A 25,072-nucleotide genomic window follows, 5' to 3' on the forward strand; every position below is an offset into this window, starting at 1 on the left:
TCAGTTATACAGGTACTTTATTAATTTCAAGCGATTGCCACTTCCCAACATCCTTCCACCCGAATCACAACATTACACATACTGGAGAAGGTTGCTCTACCTCCAGCAGTGTCACAGACTGGTCTGCCTTCTGCATACAGGTCAATACACACACAAAGGTTCTTCAGAGGTTTAATGCCACTTACCCTATGTATGGAGATAAAGTATTATTAAAAAGGTTTAAAGAATCATTATTTTTATTAAAAACTCCTAAACAGTTTTAAACTATAGTAGTAGACAGCAAGGCAATAAACACACATTCTAACTGCACAGGGTTGATATCCTGTGTTTTCTGAATGCTTGGCAAACTAAACATGTTAAATGTGAAGCACCTTGTCCCCATGAAGGAGAAAAAAGTAGAAATTAACACAGTAGATTCAGCCAAACTTTATACATGTAGGGCCTTGCTCAGGTGAAGATACAAATTACATCTTCATGTACTGGAGGAAAAGTTAAATTACCCTCTCTTGTAGATCATCTGAGAAACAGTTCAACACAAACCCCCTGTTTCTTGCACAGCTCTTCTATTTGCACCAAGCTGCAACCACTGGAACTATTTAGCTGACTGCAGAGGGATGAGCAGCTACTCTGCTCTCCTCACAGACCACAGGCTACTGGGACAGATACTGCCTAAAACTGGAGAGGTTACTTAACAGTGTCAAAAAGTCCTCAATTCTGGAGGCCTTTGAAGCCAGAACTAAATGTTTTTTATTGTTGCCAACAAGAACTATCAGCTGAAGCTGATATTGGACAGAGGACTGAAACACATTGGTTTTGAACAACCCATCAGTTACTCCTCTGGATCAATAATAGTTTAGCAGAATTAAGATAAGTTATGAACCTGCTGAAGTTAAAGAAAAAAAGGTGCATTGTCTGTTTAGATATTTGCTAGTTAACACACAGGTATTTTAAACAAATACAATGGCAGATTTTTTCTTAAAATTTCACAAGTTTTGTACTGATCATTATTCTAGCATTCTAAAAACCCTTCACTTAAACAGTACCGCTCAGTTACCTACATTTAATCACAATAAAAGAAAAATAAAAGTATCTTCAACCACAAATGAAATGAACACATCTATGTAACAAATTCTAAACCAGAAAGTATGCTTCAGGAATTATCAGTACTGTAGCAGTGTTAATCAATTCTGAATTGGAATGCTGGAAACCAAAAGATTAAGACAGAACTACATGAAGAGTATTTTTGTATCTTTTATAGGACAGAAACCTTTGTTCATGTCTTCTGGTAGCCATCATCTTCTTTTGAGCTGCACCTACAACACAAAGAACAAGTGAACGAGCAACTTTATGCTTCTCCAGGATAGCTCAAAACAGTTCTGTAGGCATTAAGGGGCATCTTTTCTACTGCTTTGTTTATGTATCACCAACTCATTTCACTGTTCTATATCCCTATTTTAAGAATAAAGTACAAAGCAACAGAAAGACTAAGCTATTACTACATCTGTGTAAAACTGCCCTCAGAAGTGCTGCCTATCTTGTAAAAGTGCAAGCTACCTTCTGCATTCAACTAGCAAGCAACTAGTGTTTCATTAAGCATGAAAGCTAATTTTTTTGTCATTTTCTGTATGAACAAATACCTTAATACATGGAATTAAGGAGAGATATTTTTTTTTTATTACGTAAATTCAGAAGAGACAGGCTGAAGGCTCCAAATAGGCATAAAAAACTACCCATCTCCTGCTTGTTTTCGTAGTTAGTTCATTACATCTCCTCGGTGGGGTATTCCCCACCAGCAGAATGACTGTTTTGTGTCATTTTTCCATTCTTGAGTGCACTAAGAGTGCATGACTGTTGCCATTATGTACCTAGACGGATACAAAAACCCTTCTTAATTCAAAGTATTGTAAAGTACGTGAAACCAGTGGGGTTTTCACAGCTTGTCCAAATATATTAATAAAAATTAAAGATTAAATTAACATTGCCACAGAGAACATTCAAACAGCAGTATGGACCAGGGTTTAAACCACGACAACCTGCAAAGTCTGATTCTGTTTTCCTCACCCTGCATAACCAACTCGAATGTTTCAAGCCCTTCTAACTTGTTGCTAAATGTTTATCTACACATGCTGTCAGAAATAACCTTGTTAGGAAGGTGAAGTTGGTGTCTCAGCAAATCAGACCCATGGAGTAGGCGTTGAGTGGCCTGTGACTCGCTTTCCTTTTTCTCTTTCAGCACCATCAAAAGGAAAAGTGAGAAAAACAGCACAAACATTAGTTAAAGCTTGAATTTAATCCCATGTCCTACAGGAATAATTTCATTACAATGAAAGCAGACAGACATTATCTGAAGGGGCTTTTACTTTGTTTTTCTTTAAGCAGTGATAATTATAGATCTAATTTACATAGGCTACAGCTCCCCCAAAGATCATAATGTTTAATAATCCCTTTAATTAAATCATTAATAGGAAATGCAGGGGTGGATCTTAAGAATTACCTGATTTACCATCACTGAAGACAGATTCTTTTAAAAATGGCTACAAATGCCTTGTTCACAAAAGACTTTATTATCTAATGATGCATACTGAAAACATACAGAAATCTGCATGGTCCACTTTACATGCAGCAGAACAATCTTCACTTTACAATAAGTAAGTGTCAACTGTTTTATGCAAGAGACAACACTTTAAAGTCACATTTCTTAAAGAAAAGCTTCATTTACAAAAGAAATAAAAGGTAAAGAAGCAATTACCGCTTTTAAAAAGCAGCTGCTTTGTTCAAGAGTGGAAGGTTTATGCCTGTATTGAAAGACAACATGATCACAAATAATGAAAACAATGAACAAATGAAACACTTTTAGCATAAAGCAGTACACTTTCAAAATGACATACAAATAGTTAAAAATTTCCTTATGTTGTCTATCTAACCTTTAGATATAAGGTCTTTTGAATGAGATCCCAACAACTGTAATTACTAAATGAAAACTCTCCTGTAAGTGTCTGTTCTATGTCATAGTGAACTGTATTTAACAAAATGTATACAAAGTTTATAGCAAGTTGATTAAAAAAATTAAAGTAATAAGAAACAGTACACTGAAGGCGCTCTATCCATCAGGTGCGCACTTTCCAAGTCTTACATGTGATGAACAGAACAGAAGTTGTAACTATGCCACGGTTACAATGCCAGAAAAGAAAACACGGTCATTTATCAAACATGCAGGGAATTCTGCCACAACGCTATTGTCTCTCATTTGTCAGTTGTTCCAGTAAAATAACAGCTTAAACACCAGTGATGTTGATGGGTTAGCTTACCTTCAGTGTACTGAAAGTTGTACACAACCTGCTTTAAAAGAGGAGACCATCCCTGCGGGCAGGCTCAAGAAGGAACAGACCCCCTTCGGCACTGACTACACCAAGGGCATGCTGCTGTGGCCTGCACACACACACCTAGGAAAATGTGAATATAAACAGCATTTATGCTGGCCATTTTTTAAAGACAAAAATGAAGCCAAGTCTGCTAAAAACAAATCAACCACCCAGTATTACTGCTCTTTTTTTTTCTTTCTTTTTTTTTTTTTTTATAACAGATGCTTTTTTCTTTTTATAATATATACGAACTGCAACCATATACATTAGCATTGTACTTCTGTGCAGTCTTGGCAATTAAAACAGTTCTACAGTGAAAATTTTCACATAAGACACAAAACAGAATTACTCTAACATTTCTAAAAGAAATATCAGCCTTGATGTTAATTCAAATGTATCATTGCTTCCTCAACTTTGCAGGGGAAATATTTATGTTTATATACATTAATAACTGCTGTGAAATTTCTTCAGTCTTTGTATCTTAATTACTCAAACCCTTTGAACTTCTTCATCTGGTTTAAATTTTTTCCTGGATGAAGGCGTGCTGCAGAGCCTGGTTGATGCTAATCCGTTTGGCTGGGTCTAACATTAGAATCTGGTCCAACAAGTCCTTTAGCTGGTGTACTTTTTTACGCTGGTCTTCAGGGAGTCGTTGGCACCCAATCAAGTCTGCTAACAGGTCCTTGGTTGGATTAATGGTGCTCATAACAGTAACTTTCTCCTACAAATGCAAAAATGACAACCTTGTAGAAGAGAAGGCATGAAACTTCCTATCCCTTTTACAGAGGTTTAGCAGCAGCTTTTCTGCAGGGTTCTCTCATATCTGATCACTAATGCCCTTCAACATCACACAGCTTTGTAAATCCTCATGCAGACAAAGGAAAAGAGTAGAAGCAATGCTGTCAGGGGTAGGCCAGACTGTATCTTTTGGCAACAGCAGGTGCACATATGAAACTTATGTCCCACTTAACCAAGAACATAATTTTTAGCAGGGCCTCTTGCGATACGATGAGGGGTAATGGTTTTAAACTGAAAGAGGGGAGATTCAGGCCGGACGTGACAAAGAAATTTTTTGCAGTGAGGGTGGTAAAACACTGGCCCAGGTTGCTCAGAGAAGGAGGAGTTGCACCATGCCTGGAGACCTTCAAGGACAGGCTGGGTGGGGCTCTGAGCAACCTGTTCTAGTTGAAGGTGTTCCTGCTCATTGCAGGGGGGTTGGACTAGATGACCTTTGAAGGTCCCTTCCGACTCAAACTATTCTATGATGAAAATTCCATGTGGAAAGTTCCCATATCTGACCACTAAATTCAACGATTCTTAACGAATATACTACATTACAATGTTACAGAAAGTAACAGTGACCTCCAACAACTTAAGCATACTATACTAAAGTTGGACAAACTTCTCTAAAATGAAGGCACAATTTCTTTTATTAGTAATTTAAGGACAGGCTACGTGGAGATATCCTGTATACCTACCAAGATTAAACCTAAGATTTTTCTTAAACGCATTCCTAAATTGTAGGAAAAATCCTCTGTTGCCAGTTCATAACTATGTAAGCTGTCCACACTGCTGCAAATGGACATTCGAATAGTTTAAAAAAAAAAACGTATTTTTAATTAAGATGTCAAGATATATTTTGAAAGACTGTGATAGTAGGAAGGCTTGGCAAAATAGGCTGTCGACACAGTAACAACTTACCCTTTCTGTCACTTTATCTACTTCTATATACATAAAGTTGAGATTTTGATCAAAGTGCTGATCTTTGAACACACCTTTTCGAATCATCTAGAAAACAAGGGAGAGGCAAGTTTCAGGCTAATTCTCTGTGTCACAAATTTCACAATTAACATTAATGTCTAACAACTTACTGCAACATGAATGATTTACTACTAATGAAAAATGTATCAAAAAGACAGTAAGAAATGTCTAGACAGAGTAAAAAAAATACAGTTCAAACCATCTGAAAGGACACTGTATCTTCCATTGACTTACGTATTCTTTTCAGGTCACTGCTTAGGTTTCTGTTTTCACTTTATATTTAGTCTATGAAAAAGAAGCTGTATACTTTCACTTTGTAAGATTTCAAATCAATATAAATTATACTTTCAGAGAGATGTCTGATATTTACTTGCTGTTGGGAGATATATAGGATAAGAAAGAGAATTGAGAGAGTAAAAAAAAAAAAGTATATTCTACTGATCACAACAGCAGCTTTAGATAGTAAAAACTTATATTTATTTTTCTTACCTTATTTGGCATCTTTCCTTTGAGATCCATGGCTAGTTTCAACATATGGTTATTGGTTTTGCCAGGAAAGAGTATTTTTCCTGTATAAAGTTCATATAATGTGCAGCCTACAGACCACATATCTATACCATAGTCATAGATTTTTCCTATAACTGAAAGAGAGCAACTTCAGTTAACTCCATAAAGCTAGCCTTAAATTATATCACAAAAGCAGACAGATGAAAAAAATCTTGTCGCTATGTTGGTGCTCTTCCTCTTAGGAATAAAAAGTTACCACAGAAGAAGGATGCAAACCTTTTACAGGATTCTTATTTCAGAAAGGGAGGTTTTTATCTAATACCCAAACTAATCAGCATGAATTAAGTTAGTAGTGAGAACTCAGAACAATACCTCTAAATTAAAACATAACTGTAATAAACCAGAATGACTTCTCCCTGTCCTCACTGAGCTGACCACCAACATACACAAAGTGTCACACAAGCATGCTCTCAAAGTCTGAATTTTTGACTGCCACCATACTTCCAGAGTGATGTTTTGCTAAGACCAAACAGAGAGTAAATTCAAGTTGAATTCTCATCTGCTGGGACTGGAACATCCTGCTACTGCATAGTAAATACTCCTTATGATACATGTAGCCAATCCAAAATGAAACTTACTGATTTCTGGAGCTCGATAAAATCTGCTAACTAGATATGGTGTAATGTCATTATCTGCAACATGCGAAGCTGATCCAAAGTCACAAAGCTTTAATATTGTTTTAGACTCATTCACCTGAAAGTTAAACACAAATATCCATTAGCACTATTTGCAGTCAGAATTGCCGATAGCGCTGTGAAAGTGACAATACATTTAAGCTGGAGATAAGAAAAGTATTCAGCCTTCAAACTGGAAGTTCTTCCCATATTTCAATCCTTCCTCTCTGTATTCTAAGGAAACCGTAAAACTTTCTTAAATCGAAAAGTGACAGATTGTGTCTTCAGAGTCTACAAAACATAAAAAGGTCAGTTTCACATAGTCTGCCCTTATCAAAATATCCTTGGTGGACCCAGATTTCATTCCAGATACTGAAATTCTATCAGTTTAGACTTCCAACTCTGGTTTCCAGAGTACCACTCCTAAAACAGCATATTATTCACAAATCTCATGCTTCTATAGTAAGTTTTACTGCTGTGATGGCTAGAAGAGAACACTTTGAGTAAAATAAAAATCCGAGTTTGTCACAGGAATGACCACCAAGAAAAAAAAAAAAGGAAAAATATTTGATTCCTCTGATGTAGCTCTCACGGCCTGCTAACCAGAATGTTTAACAGAAACAGAAGAGGAAAAACAAGCAGTAAGGATTTTTCCCCATTATCTCATTCACATAAACAAAATCTCCATCCAGACCCAACGTCATTCCATTTTGCAGAAAGCAAGAACATTCTTCAACTATTGATTGGAAAAGGTCCCAAGATTTCTCCTAAGAAAGGATACTGTCTTAGTTCAGAAGATCTGCTTTCTACAAGATACAAGTGGATGCAGGTTTGTCTGAGAAACAGTATACTAAATAGAAGATTTTCTTTAGATGCTGTATTATATTTCTTAATATTTATGCCACAATAGCATTTTATGTCAATGGTAAACCCTTACTGTTTTCAGTTATAGTAAATTTTTACTTCACCTAAACTAACAGAATATTGTTAATTTCAAATACTTCATTTCACACTACAGACTGTGCAAAATAAGTTTCAATTATTCACTACTTACCAAAATATTATCTGGTTTAATATCTGCATGTAGGATATTGCATCGTTTAAGAAGTTTTAAAGCCAGGAACAACTGCTGGCTGTATGAACGCACAGCTTTAATATGGAGTCCAACATCTTTCCCGTACTTCTTCAACACTTCTCGTAAATTCATACTATTAAAAGAAAGAATGGGAGAGAGAAAGAATAGAGAAAAGCTTAAAAAAGAAAACTAGTTGCCTCCTAAAACTGTAAGATAAACTTGAACAAACCAGTTAGCTGTAGCTGCTTTTAGAGAAAAGCAGCATTCAACATACATACCGCTCTGTTAGCTACAGTAACAAAACAAAAATACTCATCAACCAGATCTATCCTATACTATATAATTACTTACTGGACTAAGCTTACTTATTTCAGAACACATTTAGAATCAAGATCAATTTGAGAGGATTTATTTGCACATGAACAACGTTTTCTTAACAACTGTAAAGCCTCTGTCCTTGTTTTCTTCAGAAATAAGTAACAAAGGAAGTAAGATACAAGTTGAGGAGGCGATTTTTTGGCAAGTTCAACAGCAGATAAAAAGATGACAATTCCAGGACAAAACTAAGTTCCCTGCATTCTTGAATCTTGGCAATAGAACAAGAATCAAAACAATAGCCCAAACTAGAAAGGTAGTGATCACTCAAAAGTACTTTACTTTTTACAGAGAACCCCAACATTTGACATTTTACCTGAGTGGCTCAAATACCAGACAGAGATGTTGTTTGTGGTAGAAATGTCTGAACAACCGTAGACAATGAAACTTGTCATCAGGATCTGCATCATTGAGCTTCTTCAAAAATTCCAGTTCTTTTAGGCCAGTTTTTTGCCTGTAAAAAGAAGAAATGGTTGTATAACAAAATCAGTGAAATCCTAATACCTTTTTTTAAATGTAGACATTCACTCGCATGGTTGTAACTATCCACAAATGAAAATGTGTCCTGTCATTACCTAATGTACCACGGCTTAAAACAAAACATCACAACAGCGGTTTGCTGTCAGTTTCCACACACTGGGAAAGTTTGCTTAGTTCTTGTTCTTCAGTGTGCCTTTGTAAACGCCTCATCCTTTCCTCCTCCCTCCCGGCTGCATATAGAGTTATAATTAGATTTCCTCCTGTAATGTGACACTTCAGTTTCAAAGAGCACTCAGGAAGTTCACTTCAAAAAAAAAAAACACAACAAAACAACCCAAAAAACACCACAACAAAAAACCCCAGAAAGTATTTAAACATATATGCTATTATTTCTAAGCTAAACTATGTATCTAGACTAACTAATAACTGCCTTCTTACGTTGGTAACATACCAAGCTGAAAGTTATCAACCCCCCTCGAAAAAAAAAAACAACCACACACAAAACTTTCCTAGACACCTATTCACGTAACTCAAAATAACCCAGTTACACACCCAGCAAGACATCTTTTAGAACTTCCAAGGTAAAATGCATGGAGAAGATTTTTGTTTGTCTTTAATGCAAGAGGACATATTATGTGACTGTAGAAATACTGCAGCGGGTACCAAAAATGAGTATTACAGACAAGTCCTCACACAATGCAGTTTCATAGATCATACTTGTTCACTCATGTTCACTCGTTCTGAAAGACCTAAATATTTTTTGTATTTCAATAGGGAGACTCCCGCCCTCTTTCTATATCCTACATACATGGAAACACGTAAGTTGCAGATGATCAATTAGGAATCAGCTCATAACCCGCCAGCTCAATATGGTCCATCCAAACAAAGTTTTCATAGAATCATGGAAAGGTTTGGGTTGGAAGGGACCCTAAAGATAATCTAGTTCCAACCCCCTGCCATGGGCAGGGACACCTCAGCCTAGACCAGGCTGCTCAAAGCCCGATCCAACCTGGCCTTGAACACTGCCAGGGATGGGGCAGTCAAAACTTCTCTGGGCAACCTGTGCCAGCATCTCACCACCCTGATAATAAAGAATTTCTTCCTAATGTCTACTATAAGTATACCCTCTTTCAGTTTAAAACCATTCCCCTTTGACCCTGTAAAAAGTCCCTCTCCATTTTTACATTTTAGAGTCCGTAACTCCCATCTCAAAAATTTTAGGGCTGGGCAGGCTTCATAATTAACTGTAACTTTGTTTCTTGCTACCACTCTTCCCTGCGGCTTTGCAAATGAGAAAGTGCCTGATGAAAATCAAGTACCCTTCTTCCTGTGATAGCTGTAAAGTGTGGATACATAGTCCTCAAGCGCTTCCCATTATCTGGCTCATATTAGCAGAAAAGGCAGGAATCACAGCTGTAATCTGTTACTTCACTTGAAACAAAGGGAGATTCAAATCACACCATGAAAAACTTGCAACTGTTACATATGCTTTGTTATTATCAAGCAGAAACATTACTTACATAAGTTCGTTGTTCCTGATGATTTTAACTGCTACTTCTTGGTTTGCTCTTGCCATGTCCCTGGCTCGCACTACGTTACTGAAGACTCCCTGACCAGTGTAACCATAGACATTGTAACGTTTATCTAGAACTTCACCTATATTAACACCTGAAGGATAAAACCAAGCAATTTCAAGTTATGAATGACACACATAATGGATCTTTGTATGAAAAGTAAACCATTCTGTATAAAATTCAAGGAAACAGGATAAATCAGTTTCACAGCATACAATGTTTTTATCACCTAGTTTTGTGGAAATCATGGGGAACAAACTGTGATTCTGTATGCCTGGAGTTTTTTAGTAACTGAGGTTAAAACTTGCATGCTCATTTCATCCATCACATTACACACTTAATGAGGTACACTGACATGAGAATAACAGCTCAGCAGTGTTACATGAGGATCTTTCCCATTCAGCACCCTTGCTCTACCTGTCCTTGCAAATCAACAAATACAACTTACGGTAATAGCCCTCTGCATCAGTCCAGTTATCCCTGAGATTAGGGTTTTCTTTGAAGTCTTTTCCAAACCCAGCAGCCCTTAGACGAGCACTCTGAAGAAAGAAAAAAACCAAACACAGCTTTGCTTCCATGCTCTTTGTCCATGATGTTTACTTACCAAAAGTCCTACTGAAACACTGTTCCTTTCCACAGTACAAACACACTTAATTTGTAGGAGAGAGAAACTACTGAACACAAAATGCTCTGAATACAAAATTTACATACCACTATCTAAAGATTGATGCAAGGAAAGAGGATGGTATCAACAAACAGAACTATCATCAAACAGAAATGGGCGGGTTTCAATTAATACCCATAAGGAATTTATACAAGTCATGTTAGATGCACAATTTGGACCATCTGAATAAGATTTTACTTATAGTATGCTTATAGTAAAAAAGCTTAGCAATTTGTAAGGAAAATATAATTGCTTAAGCCTTGAACTTCTGTTTATTCAATGCCACTACGCAGATTTGATCATAATGATTATGATTTGCGATCATAAAACCAGTACAATTGCGGCTGATATCTCTTAACAGATCTGGCCATCACAAACTCAAATCTATGAGTAGTAAAGTGTATCTTCAATAGAACATCAGTTTTTGGAAGGGGGAACTGCTCCCTTACAAGCCATATTAAAACCCTACTTGTAACATTCAAGTTTTTAAAAATGCGCCCACAGACACTATCCTTCAAGTATTTCCATTTTTCCAGGTTAAAGGCGCTTTGAATTTTTAAATTTTATTATTATTACCAATATTACTAGAGTAAGACCATGGCAGCCTTCTGTCACCAATGCTTCTGTTTTAACTAATAGATTACATCTACCATAAAACAAAATTAACTAGAGAATTTCTAAGTTAAGAAGAAAGTTATCTTGTCTTATACCTCAGTGTTATGCATCAGCAACAATGTGGTATATTTACAGAGAATGGCAAGTAAAGTCTCAAAATCAGTCACTGGGCTACCTATTTGCAGGACACTTAAAACACATTTAGAAAAAAGCTGCTAGAATTGTGTAAAACTAAAACCAGGAATTATATCTCTTTATCCAAATCAAACCATCCAACCAAAAAATCAACCCACAACCAACCAACCAACACCTCCCACTCCCCAAACAAACCACATCACTCCACCATAGCATCATCAGCAAATTAAAATATCTTACACAGATGCTTTTTAGTTAACCATACATGAAGCTCTGAAAAAAGCTCATAATTAGAACAGTGCAGCTTGGTAACATTAACATAAAGCTTAACATAATAGGTTTGTTACCGTGCGCTGTTGTAAGTCCTATTCAAACAGGAAGTGAATTCCCCAGTTGCTAACTCCGGTAAAACTAATTTTAGCAGGTTTTCTTTCAGTGAAATACTAATCAAGAACTACTTTGTCTGCCTTGGCTGATCAAAAGATTCAGAGCATGCTATCCAGTCAGTTACACATGCTTTTACAAATCAAAGTTCCCACAAACCTCAAGTGACAGTATTCTCTAACAAAAAACAAGCAAAACAGTAAATCATGTATTTCAACTCCAAGAATTACCTACATCAAAGTATGCAGCGAACATATCATCTGATTCTGTGAACATGTCAGGAGCTAGCAGTTTCTTCTGAGCTGAACCTTAAAATGAAATTTAGATTACTCAACATGAAAAAAAAAAAAAAAAAGGCAAACTAGTAACTCGATCACCAGTATAACTCATGATGTGCTATATATCATAAGATAACCTAAGATCAGTATGTTGGCAAACAGGTAGCTCTACTGTTATAAGCAAATACTGGTTTACATTGTAGAAGTACAAAACTCAGATCGCTTCAGTTCTTCGAAGCACTCAAAAATTTATACCTCCTTGAAAAATTAAGTATAATAGCTTTCAAATAATTCACACAGCAGAAAGAAGTACGTACCTGCGTGATTCCCTACAGATAATGACTATGCATAAATGTATAAAAAGAAATGTAAAATGACCATGTATATACATAAAAAATTACAGATGCATTTTCAATATCTAAGTTCAGGCTTTTCTGCTAACTAGAAACCAAAGTTGTAAAGCCCAGAATTTGTTTTGTTGGAAAATGTTTTCTTCAACCCTGTGAAAAGGACCTCACGTGCAGCTTTTAGCCAAAGACAGTCTTAACTATTATGCTTAGGAGAAACACTTTTAATGTGGGCAAGATTATCCCTTTCTCACCTTTTAATCATCTTTAAAGTCCCAAAGATATTTTACTTGGTTGACAAGATAAAAGCAAAGAAATATAAATTAAGAAAATATTAGTGAAGGCAAGGAAACTTCAAACTATTCTGTAACACACATTATGGTAGCATCCCTTCATGACCATAGCAAATCAGACACTCCCTTTAAGGTATAAACCAATGCAGAAAAATAAACAGTTAAGCTCAGTTGCTTCAGGTCTCATGATGCATATATGCAAACACTTTCATACAGAATAACTACACTGGAATCTTCTGACAGCATCAAAACCTCTCATCCATCACGCTGACACCATTGTTCCAATGTACAGACCTGTCATCTACCACTATGGGGAGACAAGTTATGCCGCTGTTCCAAGACACAGGCCCTTCCAGCAACTTCCTCAAATTTTCTTTTTAGTTCCAGTTATTCACTGGGCTACAATGAGCTGTAACTAGTTCCTCAGCAACTTACTATCCTGGCCCTGTATGAGGTCAGTATACAAACGAAAAATGGCTCTTAAAAAAAGGATCTACTGCTTCCATCTGTTGTTATAGCCACCTCCAACCCAGAACACAACCAATATATGAAAATTCCCAGATTTGAGTGTAACTGATCTGTTTAAGAAAAACAAACAACCAAACACAACTCTTCTTTCATATTTTGAAAATACCTGTGTAATTAAGTTATATTTTCATACACCTTAGTAGACAAAATCAGAAAGGAGCACATGCCTCGACATAAAAGGAAGATGTTGTCTGTTACACACAAGAAGACTAAACCTAAACTTGCAGTATGCAAATAAAGGAAAAGTGCATAGACTGCTCCTTCCACCTACATTGCAGAAGTACAATCTGAAAACATATTGCTCAAGGGACCAGCAGGACAAGCTACAGAGGAGTGCACCAGTGCCAAAGAGGGGCAGCTTTATTACTTCAAGGAGAAAAGCCTGCTAGAAGAGAGCATATTTAAACCTCAAGGACACATCTAGCACATGATATGAAATACAAGATAACTGTCCAATGATTTCCTGGAGGGGCGGACAGGTTTCATAGCCCTTGTTAAACAGCGTGCTGTAGCAATTAAAAGAACTAGCTCAAGTACAAGCACACAGCAACTAGACACACCTTTGACTACTTGGAAGACTGTCAACATTACAGGGTATGCTGGAAGATGCTCCATGCTCTTTTTGCCACAGCAGGCACAAGGCAGGTTTTATATCACAACTTATTCCATTTCAATATTGCTGTATAAGAGATTATGTGCTGGGAGGAAGAGGATGAAACAGCCATTTCTTCAGCAAGAAGTTATGCTGCCAAAATGGCCCTACTTGCAATGACTCTCAAAACCCTTAATCATTCTAAATGACTCCAGACCCACCTATATTCTGACACAGTGGCTCTGACAAAAGGCAACAGCTACAAAGGGGCATGGTTTCCAACCCACCCCAAAATAAAGACTAGGACTGTATTAAGCTTCTACAAAAACAACATGCAAAAGTGGGAAGAAAAATGTGGAAGTTAAAAAGGAAGTGAACAATAAAGACAAAAATCATTATTCACTTTTCCAAATGTATGGTATGAATTATGTTGAGAGTTACTAGAAATGTATCATCCATTCATATAATCTTCCTCAATGAGAAAGGTTTACTTTTTTAATGTTTAGTACCATGACGTTTGTGGAAACACTCTCAAATTCTGACCAAAAAAAGTCAACCTATTTCCAAGTCTGCAAGTATGTAAGAAAACCAAGCAAAATGTCCAATCTTTCAAAACTGTAGTAAGGTTTTGATTCTTACCATTGTTCTGTTCAACTGTCATGAGGTTGTGCTTGGCCTTTACTGATGCCTCAAATGTGTCCACATTTTCCCGTTCGTACTCCTTGACATCAGCAGCTACTCTTTCTAGGATGTCATCGGGAGAATTCGAGCGACTACGTGTACTGCTCTGTGGACTGCTTGGTTCAGATGGTACAGATATATTACTGTCTTCTGTCTGGCCTTTGTATTTCTATAAAGAAATTTAATTATTAATCTCACCATCACAGCTTATCATGATTTAGACATTTTTAAACTCAAGCTTCCAAGGGGTTGTACTAAAACTTTCATAATCACCTAAAGGCAACAGATTATTTGCAGAATGTTATACAGCTTTTGAAAACTCATTCCACACAATGCACCAGAGCCCAGACCATAAAATAAGACTGAAAAAAAATCATGTGTGCCTACAGCAATTTTTATTGGAGATTAACTATTTAGTTGTGTGCAACAAAATGTTAGTAGCTAGAGATTTATTAATAAAGCATTCCGGCATACAAGTATTAAAATAAAGTCTTTAAGGAAAAAGTAATGATTTTGTATTTTACATCCTAGAAACTTTTCTGTTTCTATTAGTATTATGGTACAGAAAAGAAGGTTTTAGATTCAGATTTTTTATTTTAATTGGAAATCCTGTTTATTCAGGATTTGTTGTTGTTGAAAGATTTCAGAAGCATTAAAAAATGTTGAAGATAGCACCTTAGAAATTATTTCTTTAACTTACATAGTATGACATTACACAAATGCGTAAGTTCAAAATCCCCAAAAGTTCAAAATCAGAATGAACAAATGTTGCTACCACTCAGTTATGAAGGTGAAACCATGCAGTAATACAAGCAGAGGTTTTCCATTTAGGGAATGAAACACTGGGAATTCGCTTCCTGCATGGACCAACAATAGGTATAAAAAGCCTTTAAAAATAATTTATTTTATATGGCTTTGCTCAGTCACACTTCTGAAGGATTTTACAACGGGCTCTGCATAAAAGCTAAATCAAATATAGTGCTGCTTAGACTGTCAGAGAACGTTTAAATCGTGGCACAACAATGATTTACAGAAGAGTTGTTTCAGTCTTAAAAGCAAGGCTGTTGCAATAGAAGTGTCAGGTTTACCAGAGACTAATACTTACAATGAATTAATTGGAAAAAAATATAATAATTACTACCATAATGTAGTACTAGGCTAAGGGCCTTCCTTTAACACAACATTTTATGCTAAAAACGTAAGATTAGTTTCTGGAACCCACATGATAATATAAACCATGTACCTGAACAATTGCTTGCCGTTGCAATCTTCTTTGTCTTATCTCTGCCTCTTCATCCTCTTCTTCCAAATCAAAATCTTCAAGACTATAAATACATAATTAGTTTTTATATATCATCATAAACATAATATTATCTATGGAGTTTTACCAAATGCAGTTCTTTGGCATAGAAAGCACACAATGTATTTAACAATAGCTGTTCAACTAACTCAGAAAGCAAAGGTGCATTAAATCCCAGTGTGCATATTTACATCTCCTTACAGAGAAAATTTATCTTTTGGTATCTCATTAGGACTTGGTGTGTTTCAGTTTTAACTGCAAACAATTAACAGTAACTGCTTTTAAAGAGAAAAACAACAACAACAACAACAATCAAACCTTTCTCATTTTCATTCCAGCATCATTCTTCCTTAATAATCTGGTTAAGAATGCACACTCTTGTGCAATTGGATTAAGTAGATATTCATTAAATATAAAAACAATTTGCAGATAGCAGTTCATCCTTTCAGCTACTACACTTTTTCCTCAAGCAATGAGCTCGAGAAAACAGACCAAGTACTTTCACAAGATACCGATCAAGCTGAATTTAGAAACCTGACAAGATACCATCCCCTCAGGTCTGCCCACTAGCCAACAGGTCTTGATATTTCTTGCATACTCCAAAGTTTTTCAGATCATCCCAACAGCAATCTGAGAAGACCACAAATAAATACTATAAAACATGATTATGGTTTTACATGACAACTCAAAAACGACACTATGAAGACAAAATGTCAGTTCGTTCTCCGTATCAATGGATCTCTATTTTTAGATAACCAGCGCAAGTTAGAAATTCATTCTTACTTTTCATCTGATGAAGACTCCTGTTCAGCTTTCATACCCTCAGAAAGGCTACCTTTGAATTTGTCTTCTTTAGCTTTGCTTCTGCTCCTACGCCTATGGCCACCACGTGACCTGGACCTCCTTCGAAGGCGAGATCTACTTCTTCGGCCTCTATCCCTGGTAACAGTGAGAGCAGTTTGGGATTTGTCTGGGTTTGGTTTTGTTTTGTCTTTTTTTTTTCCAAGAAAAGGAAGAAAATCTATTCATAAAACATAAAGGTACATAAGAACTACAAATAAAAAAGCAAATTAACTGATGGAGGACAATCTGAATTCAACTATGCCAGCATACATAAACATGGACAAAAAATAAATTGTTTTTTTTTTTATACAAAACATGGCAATCTTCATTTGTTTAGTATTTAGCATTACTGTATTTTACAAAACACATTAAAAAAAATGCAGTGTGCCTTTACCTCCTGCGAGGAGACCTACTCCGCCTTCTTGGAGATCGGCTACGTCGAAGGGGTGAACGAGACCTTCTTCTAATAGGGGACCGAGATCTTCTTCTGGATGGGGACCATCTACTGGGTGGGCTAACATCTTTTGATCTTTCTCGTCTAGACAAAATATCATCTCTGGTCCGTGTTCTTAAAACAGAGGAAGAGAATGGTAGTCAAAACAGGAGCAAGCTGAAAACAAAAATCACAGTTCCCTCTAAAAGCTCACTTGAAAATCCTGCTGCAGGTGAGGGACCACCAGATGGGCTTCTGAGGGAGGGATGGATGCATACGCTGCACAGATGGCTGTCCTTCCTATGTGTCTCTCCCCACCCTGGCTAACATGTCCCCATGCCTCGGTCTTGTTTAGGACAACTCGGGAAACAGAGCTTGCTAATGGCTACCACAAAGCTAAGAGGGGTTTTAAAACAAAGCTTGTGTTTAGGTCTTACATAAATAGTGACCTATTTTCATCTTTATCAGAAGCAGTATTTAAACAATAAAGAAAGCCCCAGAACTAATCCTTGAGAATTTTCCCAGCAACTTCAAAACATAGTATCGAAATGCAGGACAATGCTACTTCGCAGCAATGACTCTGATGTCTCCTTCAATCTGCACACTAGAACTGGACAGCTTCAACATTTCACACAACAGCTGAATACTAAAATTCTCAATGTAAACCAACCCTTGGCAAAAAATAATTCAGGTTTGACACTATTTACTATTCAAAATTTGTTCATTGTCTATACAGACTCACAATTATTCAAGGGGGAAAAAAAAACAAAACCCTGATGGGAGAACTACATTAAAAGGCTTCACTGTATTCCATAACAGCAAGACTTTGAGCAAAAATTGAAAAAGACAGAAGCTAAAAATATTTAACCACCATTCTAATGTGGCTCCAACAGAAAATATTTCTGGAGAGTAGTGATGGAAAATATTTGCACACCATTGTTCAAAGAAAATGTTGCTATTCTAGTTCTTTCTATCCCCCTTGTTTTTTGTGGGTTTTTTTTTTTCGGTTGGTTGTTTGTTTTTTTTTTTTTTTTTTTTTAAATCAGACTGGGACAAGTTATTTCATTAATGAACAAAAATCTGTTGGTCTGAGAGATTCTGTAACTTTTTTGTTTGACTTGAGACTGCTGTTATCAGCTTCCATTACCTTAGCTACTTGTAACGACCAGGCATACACACTGATGTAAAATACCAAACAGTGGGACTGAAGGTAAATTTATGCACATGCAGAAGTAATGATAGTTTCTACCAGCAATTTCTGTAGACTCAAGTGCTGGAGCAGGCATTTGATTTAACCAATTTAATTTATGTTATGTGCTTGTGAACGATCTTGGAAAAAAAAGCCATAGGATGAACTGACAGTTCCAGGTTTCCTAACAAAGTGGTGGTACTGCCAAAACCCAATCAAAACAGCTGTGAAAAACATGAATCAATTCAGGGACTAAAGGTACGAGATAAAAAGTAGAAGCAGGTTAAGAATTCGAAGTAACATCGTATGTTCGGAAATGTCCCACAAAGGAAGATTATTCCTGTTGATTTGCATACACTTCCAGCAGCAAATATTTTACTATTCCTCCACTCACATGCTGTTCACCATGGTGTTAGAGAAGTATGAATTTGATGGCAAAATTCTAGACACATGCATCACTTGAGATTGTGTCTAGACAACTAATTCAAACTGGCTGCAACACAAGCTGTCATGAAAAATGAAAGATGCAAAATGCTACAGAACCCAAGTCAAACACTTTGTCAAAGAAACCTAGTGGTTATGTGCCGTTACATTCCTGACTCACCAGAAAGCAGTCAAAGAAACCGCTAGCGCTTACAGTACTTGCTTAACCTGGTTAGCACCACTGGGGCCATCCTTCAAAGCACCTGCAGTACTGCCATGCAGCAGTACAGACAAATAAGCTGATAAAGTACCCTTTAAAAGATACCCCATACTGAAAACCGCAACAACCCTCAGTGATGCAGGCAGAAAGCCTTTCACATTTATCAGGTGCTTATTTACTGAGCTAGATTTTTGTGGTTCCAATACATGGTTTTAAATTCGTAATTCTTGTTCTTATTCTTGGAGTGGGTGAAGCTAAAGCCCATAATAACAAGTTTTAAATTACTCATTATTTAAAAAGAATGCTGAACTCTTGCCTGTTGAGCTTGTTACATTTAATGAATTACTTCCAAAAGTACATACACTTATATTATTCTCTGCTTGAGAACTTACCATTCAGGCCATCTCATCTTCAGAGAAGACAATAGTAATTATTGCCTCATGATTTATGTTAAATTTCAAGGTAACTGCTTTAATAGGCTAAATTTTCTTTTAAAAACATGCCAAGACAAAAAAAAAAAAAAATAAAAAAAAAGGAAAAGTCTTTCTCCTCTAAGTGTACGCAAAATATGGCAATTACGTACAACAGGGCAATAATAAAGCAACACTACTGTACCTCCAGCAAATGAAAAATACAAAATACTTTTAAGGAAAAAACAAAAACCAACTAACCAAAACCCCAAAAAACCAAAAAATAACTGTGAGAAGTGCATCTTGAAGTTAAAAGATCTGCTTACACTCACAGATGCTGACTCTATCACTAGCATGTTTGGGTTTGCTTTTTTTTTTTAAGGGGAGAAAGGGGTTAATTACCCACAACACTGTCATGTAACAGAAGGGACTCTCACCTGAAAAAAATTCCTGAAAGCAACAGAACTATTAATTAACAAATAAAAGACAAGCTACATTCTGAATCCAACTGAGCAATAGAAAGGAGAACCTGAGCTACAAAACTTGTTCCCCCTAATGGTGTGAATGCAAGTAACTCGGCACTTTATCAACCAAAGCTGAATTTGCATGTCTGACAGCTGGGGGAAGTGTTTTTTAAAAACTGAATACATACAAAGTCAGCTCATAATAGAATGCACAATCTGATTACCTTTTTTCATAGCTATTTTCAGAATAAAGCAGAGATAAAAAACTGAACTAGTATATCTTTCATCCTGTAAAGTGTTTTTGAGATTGGTCATGCCACCTTTAAGTTACCTGGGAGAAGACAGACGCCTCCTTTCCGATTCTCTTCTTTTCCTTTCTGCAGATCTACTCCTCACTCTTCTAACTGGAGACCGGGTTCGGGAGGGGGATTTACTCTGTTTAGATTTGCGATCATTAAAGAGAGGGGATCTGCTTCTTCTTGATTTTTCACGCTGCTTGGGAGATAAGCTTCTTCCTTTTGGGCTACGGCCAGGTCGTCTAGGGGACCTGTTTTCTTTCCCTGAAGAAGCATCTTTAGAAGGAGATTTAATTGGCTTTTTTTCTTTGTCAGTCTCTGATCTCCTAGGTTTTCTATCTTTGGACCGTGATCTTCTATCTTTGGATTTGCTTCTTAGATTTGCAGGAGACTTAGATTTTCTGCCACGATCTCTGCTTTTGTTTTCATTTACAACTGGGGACTTCCTGCGATCTCTTGATTTACTTTTATCATCAACCTTACTTCTATCCTCTGGAGGGGATTTAGACTTTCTGTTTTTCTCCTGGGATCGCCTTTTAAGCGTCGGAGACCTAGACTTCCTTGTCTGATCTTGAGACTTACTTCTCTTATAAGGGCTTTTGGATTTCCTCCTTTCTTTTGACTTGCTTCTAGTTGTCTTGTCTTTGATTCCATCAACTCCTGCCTTGCCTTTCTTTTTGTCAGATCTGTGCCTAGTCCTTTCTTTTGATTCACTCTTACTTCCTTTCTTGGAACTAGTTTTATTGTCCACAGGTTCTAATTTCCCCTTAGTGTTTGACTTAGCTGCAGGTCTTGTCCCATTCCGTGCTTTCTCATTTATCTCCCCCTCTTCTTCAGATCCTGACTCATAACCTTGTAATATTAATCCCATCCCAGACTGGACTTTTCCTTCCATTAATTCATTTTCAAGTTCAGCTTTCAATAATGCTCTTTGTTTCTCCAAGTCTTCCAGAGGAGCTAAAAAATCAATTTTAGTTCTTTTAGCTGGTCCATCTTCTTTGTCAGAGGCATCAGCAACCTCTTTCCATTTATGTTTCTTGTGTTTGTGCCTGTGTTTATGTTTTTTTTCCTTATCTTCTTCTGAAGAATGTTTGTGTTTCTTGTGTTTACTGCGGTGTTTGTGTTTCTTTTTTTTGTGTCGGCTGTGCTTGTTCTGTGGTTGGTCTGCCTCTGATACTTCCCCATTTTCTTCATTTACACTTTTCTCAGATGCATCAGCATCCTCAACCCTGCAAAAAATGACACAGATCAGTACTATCAACTCACTGCAGTCCTTAATCCTGTGTTTCAGGCGACAGTCCTTTTTATGATAGAAACTAAGTGGCATTTAATTACCTACCTTTGGAAGATCTGAAAGTGTAAAACTAATGTAACTAAATTGTAACAGCAGATACACTTCTTCCTGAATAGACAGCTATGACTGCAAAACAGAAAGACTACAGAAGGTAGGTACAGCAAATACACTAACAAAACATGTATGTGGGTGTGAAATCAATGCTTATGCTTTTAGGTTCGATACCTATATCTGTTAACAGCATAGAACAGTGCTGCATATTTAGGCATGTCAGTTTATCATCTCTTTGCTGCTCCACTCCGATGCCTAACCCAAGCTACACCTTTCAAAACTGTTTTCAAATGGCAGAACACAGTTGTGCTCCAAAGATCAACACTTATTTCAACTGATGATGCTGACCACCTAATGAAAACTTCTTGCAAAACCTCATAGTTGACCAATCCTCTTAACTGCAATTTCTTTCTCTAAGTGTACACATATGCTAAAACAACAACAAAAAAAAAAAAAACCCAACACAAACCCAAGAACTTTTCTTACTGTGCACTTGTATTATTTATGCAATATGAGACACAGAATAAATTAAGGAAGTCTAAATTCAGAAAAAGCCTTCTGATAGTATACTGAAGACTATCAGATCCCGCCCCCCCCAAAAAAAAAAAAAAAGTCTATAAGCTTTAGACCTGTAAAATGGCATTGGCCAAAAAGGCTGAAAACAGGTTTACAGCAGGTTATTAAAGTAACAATAACATACAGTGTTTTTTCTAAAATAAATCAGTTTGCTAGTCACAGCAACAAGCAAATTAAGTACTGGGTGTACTTAATAACTTAAAAAAATTATCATATTGGGTCCTGATCTTATGCATTTACTTCTACTACCCTTAGACACCAAAACTAGCTTACCAGTAGGGTTTTTTTACACTGTTTAGCAAATACCTACTGATCTCCTTCAGAATATCAATTAAGTTACTATTTGTGGCAAGACAAGACTTCTGCCTTTTGAAATCTGTTGACCACATATTACAGGTGCCCGAGTTCACTTTTCTACAAACTCACCCCGTTTAAACTACAGATTTTAAATTTACTAGCTAACACTTTAATAACTTAAGTACAGCCCTGTCAGTATCCAAAACCTCATTCCTTGAAAAGAAATCCCCTAACATGATGGTCAGGAGCGGTGCAGGGATGTACACAGAAATGTAGAAATATCTTCCAAACTCTACTAATTTCATATAACAGTTGTTTATGAAGAATACAATCAATGATCCAACACATGTATCAGAGCCAGGCCTAAAGAATGGCACTTCATTATAAATGCAATTAATGTCTTCCTAACTAAGGCTAGGATAGTCAAACAGTGCACTACTACAGATTCTCTCCTGCTAGAGTTAATACAAATTCTAGTACTAGTAAATAATCCAGATTTCTGCAACATACACTAAAATTTGCTAAAACCATTAACACTTTAATGCTCTGAAATGAGCAACTGCCAAAGGGAACAGGCAGCTTGAGCTATAAATACGCAATATTTACAGACTTAAGTCGGAATGCTGTATACTTTTTTACATCTTTACCGCTACTTGTGCTTATTCATAACATTTAGGAAAAACAGTGTTTTTCTTAATTGCTTCCTCCTGATACTCCACACCATTATGAGAACAGAATACCAGAAAGAAGTTGCCTTAAAGTGAGTTTGCTCTATGTTACATTTGGTACAAAATACAGGAAAACTAAAGAACAAGTATTAAATGCACAACTTTTTCAACTTGGATTTGCAATCCAGAGCAACTATGTCAGTGACATAAGTTTGCTAAAGGGCAGAAAAACAACACAAGGAAAACTTTAAGGAAACTATACATCTTTCAAGATTTTTTTTTGTTAGATACAGGATGCCGTGTAAATCCCAGAGTACCAAACTGATGGTACTTCAACATTATGAAAACATTACAGAAAAACAAAAAATCACATCTGTTCAAGCCACTCCCGGTAAATCTTCCTTATTTTAATAGCAGAAAGCATCACTGAAGGAAGTTGTTTTATTGTTGTATGTATTTTAATGCTATGTAATAATCCTGCCTTGTATTCTGTAAAAGCAAGCTGGCAGTGGAGGCACCAGGCGAGGTGCACCACCACGGCCACTACAGACTGCAGACAGCTGCCATCTTTTTTTGCATTTGTACCTCAACTATAAAATTGCTACTAACTTCATTAACACACATGAAATAGCCCATTGTCACATACATGAATGGACTTATTTTGAGTAATTCCATCAGAACATGGATAAATTTTTGTTTCATTTCACTGCTTCACAGGCATAATGATATGAAGGAGAACTCTTCTAAAGATTTCAGAGGGTGATGAGGTCATTAACATGTTTAGGTGCTAACAGCTTTAAACAGAGATGAATTATGCCATAAGCTGCCCCACTTTCTTTTATTTTTTAATTTAAATAGAATGACAGGAAGTTCAGAAAGATTGTCAAAGAGATTTCACCCATCTTTTCCTACATCCAGACATCATCAGTTAGTACTTTCTTACTCTCAGTTAAGTTTCCCTATGTAACACTAAACTTTGTTCTTCGTGTGCTCACGTGTTTTATATGGTTCACACGCACTTCTACTGCTTTTCCTCACCTGTTTTTCACACCCACAATTAACAAACAAAAAAGAGACCTCAAATCGCAACTTTTCAAAGCAGAAAAAAACACAGCAAGTTATATGGCTAAAATATTTGTATAGTAAAGAGAAGCAGTAAAGTAAGCACTAGGTTGGCAACTCCGGCCGAAAGTTCCAGAGAAGAAAGTGTTAGCGAGCTTGCGAGTGCCGACAAACCTAAATCTCACGGCGCTCACAGGGCTGCCAGGCAAACGCAGCCCCGGAGCCCCGGTACGAAGAGGAGGCGGCTACTCGACTTTCACTTCCAACGGGAGCCGGGAGTTGCCAGTCATTTCGAGGGCTGGAAGGAGGGGCCGGCGGCAACAAATCGGTTTTTGCTTCCACCACCACAGGCACTGCTCATAACGCGAGAGCGCCCGGGACCCGGGGGAGGTGGGCTCACCGAGGGGCGGGCAGCGGCTCGGCGGCGGGCGGAGGGGCAGCCCCGGCCGTGCCGGATTCCCGTCCCGCTCCTCCGGCGGGAGGCCTCGCTCAGATAACGAGCCGTGGGGCGAAGGGGAACTCTGGGGAGCGGCAGCCCAGCTTCGCCTCGGGGACGCCCGAGCCCTGCTCGCCAGCGGGCACCCTCCGGCCCGCTTCCACGCGGCGGACGGGCTCGTCCGCCCCACTGCCCCAGGGCGAGGAGGAGCGGGCACCGAAGCGAGCGGCCCCGCAGCCCCTCGCCTCCCCCCCACACCCCTCACTGAGGCGGGAAGGCGCACGCGGGGCGGAGGACACGCGCCCGCAGGTCCTGGCTCCGCTTCCCCTCCCCCCGCCCCCAGCGGGCCCGCTCGTGCGCGGCCTCTGGAGCGCTTCCCGGCCCTCCCTCCAACACACCCCAGGCCCCAGCCGGTGCAAGGCGGCTCCTGCGCCCCGGGCCTGCCGGGCCGCCCGCCGCGGGGCGAGCGGCCCCCTAGAGCATCCCCCCTTCCCCGGAGCAGCCACTGCCCCCATCTCCCTCCTGCTGCCTTCACCGCCTCCACCTGGGCCGCTCCTCGCCCTCCTCCCCGCACTCCCCTCGCCCGCACTTCTCCCTCCTCCGCCTCCCTAACGCGCCACGGCAAGGAGACCGCCGGCCGATCTCTTACTCAGGCGGTCGCTGCTCGGGCTCCGCCGCGGCGGCCATTTTGAACTTCCAAACTCCTTCGCTGCCGCTGGGGAGACGCGGGGCCGCGGGGCCGCGGCGCACGCGCGCAGAGGCGCCGCGGTGGGCGGGGGGGGGTG

At 38.2% G+C, this 25,072-nt stretch overlaps 1 protein-coding gene across 7 annotated transcripts; it reads right to left on the reverse strand.

Moving 5' to 3' along the window:
- Window positions 1-25,043, reverse strand: PRP4K (pre-mRNA processing factor kinase PRP4K). 7 transcript variants are annotated; one of them, XR_010610063.1, is made up of 18 exons: window positions 24,937-25,022; window positions 19,939-21,132; window positions 16,863-17,036; window positions 16,409-16,564; window positions 15,569-15,650; window positions 14,284-14,494; window positions 11,841-11,914; window positions 10,257-10,347; window positions 9,755-9,902; window positions 8,071-8,208; window positions 7,359-7,512; window positions 6,269-6,383; window positions 5,613-5,764; window positions 5,064-5,150; window positions 3,309-4,083; window positions 2,750-2,795; window positions 2,141-2,226; window positions 1-1,313 (listed from the first exon to the last, which is right to left on the reverse strand). XR_010610063.1 is itself a non-coding variant. In XM_065667438.1 (15 exons), the coding sequence occupies exons 1-15, from the start codon at window positions 24,972-24,974 to the stop codon at window positions 3,880-3,882; spliced, it is 3,018 nt and encodes a 1,005-aa protein (XP_065523510.1). In that variant the 5' UTR covers window positions 24,975-25,022; the 3' UTR covers window positions 1-3,879. The 7 variants fall into 7 exon arrangements, 1 of the variants encoding a protein (XP_065523510.1); XR_010610061.1 differs by having other exon boundaries at window positions 2,141-3,443; window positions 3,806-4,083; XR_010610062.1 differs by having other exon boundaries at window positions 2,141-2,795.
- Window positions 25,044-25,072: the final 29 nt, after the last annotated feature.

The sequence above is a fragment of the Lathamus discolor genome, chromosome 2 (assembly GCF_037157495.1).
Source record: "Lathamus discolor isolate bLatDis1 chromosome 2, bLatDis1.hap1, whole genome shotgun sequence".
Classification (NCBI taxonomy): domain Eukaryota; kingdom Metazoa; phylum Chordata; class Aves; order Psittaciformes; family Psittacidae; genus Lathamus; species Lathamus discolor.